The sequence below is a fragment of the Rhinoderma darwinii genome, chromosome 8 (genome assembly GCF_050947455.1).
Source record: "Rhinoderma darwinii isolate aRhiDar2 chromosome 8, aRhiDar2.hap1, whole genome shotgun sequence".
NCBI classification, from domain to species: Eukaryota; Metazoa; Chordata; class Amphibia; order Anura; family Rhinodermatidae; genus Rhinoderma; species Rhinoderma darwinii.
In genome coordinates, this window is record NC_134694.1 from 124157425 (window position 1) to 124160731 (window position 3307).

The window sequence follows — 3307 nt, forward strand, 5'->3', positions numbered from 1 at the left end:
ATCTAATACATATCTAATACATTTCTAATACATGTCTAATACATGTCTAATACATGTCTAATACATATCTAATACATATCTAATGCATATCTAATACATTTCTAATACATATCTAATACATGTCTAATACATATATAATACATGTCTAATACATGTCTAATACATGTCTAATACATATCTAATACATATCTAATACATATCTAATACATGTCTAATACATGTCTAATACATGTCTAATACATATCTAATACATATCTAATGCATATCTAATACATTTCTAATACATATCTAATACATGTCTAATACATATATAATACATGTCTAATACATGTCTAATACATGTCTAATACATATCTAATACATATCTAATACATGTCTAATACATGTCTAATACATATCTAATACATGGCTAATACATATCTAATACATATCTAATGCATATCTAATACATATCTAATACATATCTAATACATTTCTAAGGGCGGGTTCACACATAGCGGAATTTCACTTAAATTCCGCTGCGGACACTCCGCAGCGTTAATCCGCAGCGGAGCCGTTTCTCCATTGACTTTCACTTTAATTTAGCAGTGTTCGTTTACACGATGCGTACAATTCCGCTGCGGAGCATAGGCTGCGGAGCGGAATTTGGTGTCCGCAGCATGCTCTGTCTGTTGCGGAGCAGTGGCGGACTGGTTGCGGACTCATTGCGGAAGTTCTCCATTCACTTCAATGGAGAATCGAAATTCCGCAATGAAGTCCGCAGATGTTATGTGTGGTGCGGATTTCGTTTGTGGTGCGGTGCGTATTTCCTGCCGGAGCAGGATATGACATCAGCATTCAGCATATTACAAAAGGAAGACGCCATTTTCGGCTTGCAGCCTGACAGAGAATTTCAAAAAAGTTAAGAGACAACTCTGAACACAGGCTGCAATGGCCAGGTATAGACGTATGGACATGGAGGTTTCGTCCCTCATTAATCTGGTAAGTACATGTATATGTTTGTGTCATGTTGTTTCAAGATGTCTACTATGTATGGATTAACACTAGCAGCACCTGCAGAATGTCAATTTTCTTAAGGCAGATCACCATGTAACAGCTCCACTGTGATTCCAGAGTACCAAGCAAACAGCATTATGCCATTTTTTTGGATTTTTCTAGGTGCATAGTAGGCCAGAGATCTGGGACAGCTCTATAGCTGCCTACAGCGACCGCAACGCCCGTGACGAGGGATGGTCGTTTGTGTGCCGCGGTCTGTACCCCGAGTGGGACGGGATGCTGGAGAGGGAGCAGGGAGTGATTGGTAAGTTTGCATTTAGTTTGTAATGCAGAGAGGTCAAAACACTGTTGCCAAAGGTTGTTTTGCATCATTAGCATGCTGGCAAAAATCAGCACTAATTTCCTTTCCTGCCTTGCTAAACCATACCCCAACTTTTGGCATGTCACTATGGCACATGCGCAGTTGCTGATCACTTTTTCCCCGACTGTAAGGGTATGTGCACATGGCCTATTGACGGCACTAAATCCTGCCTTACACACTCCATTTAACGACCTGAAGTACCTTTTGCAAGCGTGGACAACCATATGCACATTTAAATGCATGGGCAGATGTTTGCCAGCATCTTGGTGGCGTCGTGGCCTATTTTTGCCATGGCAAGAGGTCGTGGCAACCCAGGCGTAGCCATAGTTGCTGTCTACTCAAGTTCTGCCCCAATGATGTGGTTGCATTGATGATATATCCTCACGACAGGCCAGAGGACGCAATTGAGCTGTATACACCTGACTTCATCCCCTATGCCCTAATTTAAAACACATCCTTCCTTTTCCAGAAAATGATGTGCGCAATCGGTGGAGGACAGTACGAGACCGGTTCCGCAAACAGGTATCAAAGACACCTGCAAGTGGCTCCTCTCCTTCACGGGGCCGTGCCATAGCCTACTATGAGGAACTGGCTTTCCTCATTCCCTGCAGGGAGCTACGAAGGTAAGTCTCTATTCGCACACACACCTGGGTTATAAAAGGGAGCGCATGAAACATGTGATTCAAAACGAACGGAATGCAATGTCTATTGCGTGAAGATTATATTCCACATGTTTGTTTTCCTTTTGCCAGTGTTGTCACGAAAATGCCCCCTGACCGTACACATTATCACATATCACTCTGTGTTGCTTATGTAACTCATTCTCTTCATGACGAGAATACGTCTTTAGTTTCCCCCCCCCCCAAGATTGGTGTCAGTTGGGGTGTGTGTAGAATGGCAAAAGGATATGTTAACGAGATTAGCGACTGACAAACTGTCGGAGAAATGTCTTCTGAATCCCCTAAGTCAATGAGCGTTTTTTTCCCTGCAGAACGTCCGGAAATGTACCACCCCGGACGCCACAAGGGAGTGCACGTGGCCAGGTGCAGCAGCAGGCCGTGGCAGGCTCGTCATCAATTGTGGCTGAGGAAGATGCGCCCTACCAGCCAACCCCGGCACCAGCAACTCCGCGTGGCGACACCTCTCCAGCCCCCACGGCAGGAACTTCCCGACCGCGCCAAAGAGTGGGTGGCCGAAAGCGCCAGACGCCAGCAGACCAAAGTGACACGGTAGAGGGCCAAGCCATGCGCATGATTCGGAGGGTGGAGGCCGAAGATCAATACACCAGTTTCGGGAATGCCGTTGGTGGCCGATGTCGCGAGATGGAAAATACTCGCCGGGCGGCATATATGACCTGTGTCTTCGCCCTGGCCGATATCTTTGAGGCCCCCCAGCCCCTACCCGATGTGGGAGATCTCATTTTTCACATGCGCACACTAACTGGCCGTAGGGCTGACACGTCTGCCGCTGTGCCGCACGCCCCACCTCCTGCCTCTGCACCCTCCCTGCAGCCCGATCCCTATTTTTCCCCCTGGACTCATGGACATCCCTCTGGTTCCACTTTCCGCCCATACCCCAATGTCCCAAACCCTTTGCCCACCCCATACTCGTCCACTCTCCCACCTCTTCATATCCATCCTCCCACCTCTGCGGCATACATGCCCCCTACCTCAACCTCCTCCTCTGCCCCCTCGTCGCATCCACAATTAAGCCCCCCGCGCTTCCACATATTGTAGTATGTTTTGGTTTTTTTTTGGTCGCTAGTGTACCACGTATTTAATGTTTGTTACTTACATGATTCGACTCGTATTTAGTTGTGATGTGCATATGTTCCATCAAAGTTCCGTTGAATTTATGACTCTGACTTGTGTTTTTTTTGATTTGGATGGGAGGAGGCCAAAATGCGGGAGGGCATCAAGGGGACGATAACGATTGTTCACGGTGTGGCCG

General features: G+C 46.4%; 1 protein-coding gene across 1 annotated transcript; it reads left to right on the forward strand.

The window, feature by feature from the left end:
• Positions 1-930: 930 nt before the first annotated feature.
• Positions 931-3093, forward strand: LOC142660080 (uncharacterized). Its single transcript, XM_075836726.1, has 4 exons — positions 931-981; positions 1159-1300; positions 1827-1980; positions 2349-3093. Exons 1-4 carry the CDS (start codon positions 931-933, stop codon positions 3091-3093), a joined length of 1092 nt encoding a protein of 363 aa, XP_075692841.1.
• Positions 3094-3307: the final 214 nt, after the last annotated feature.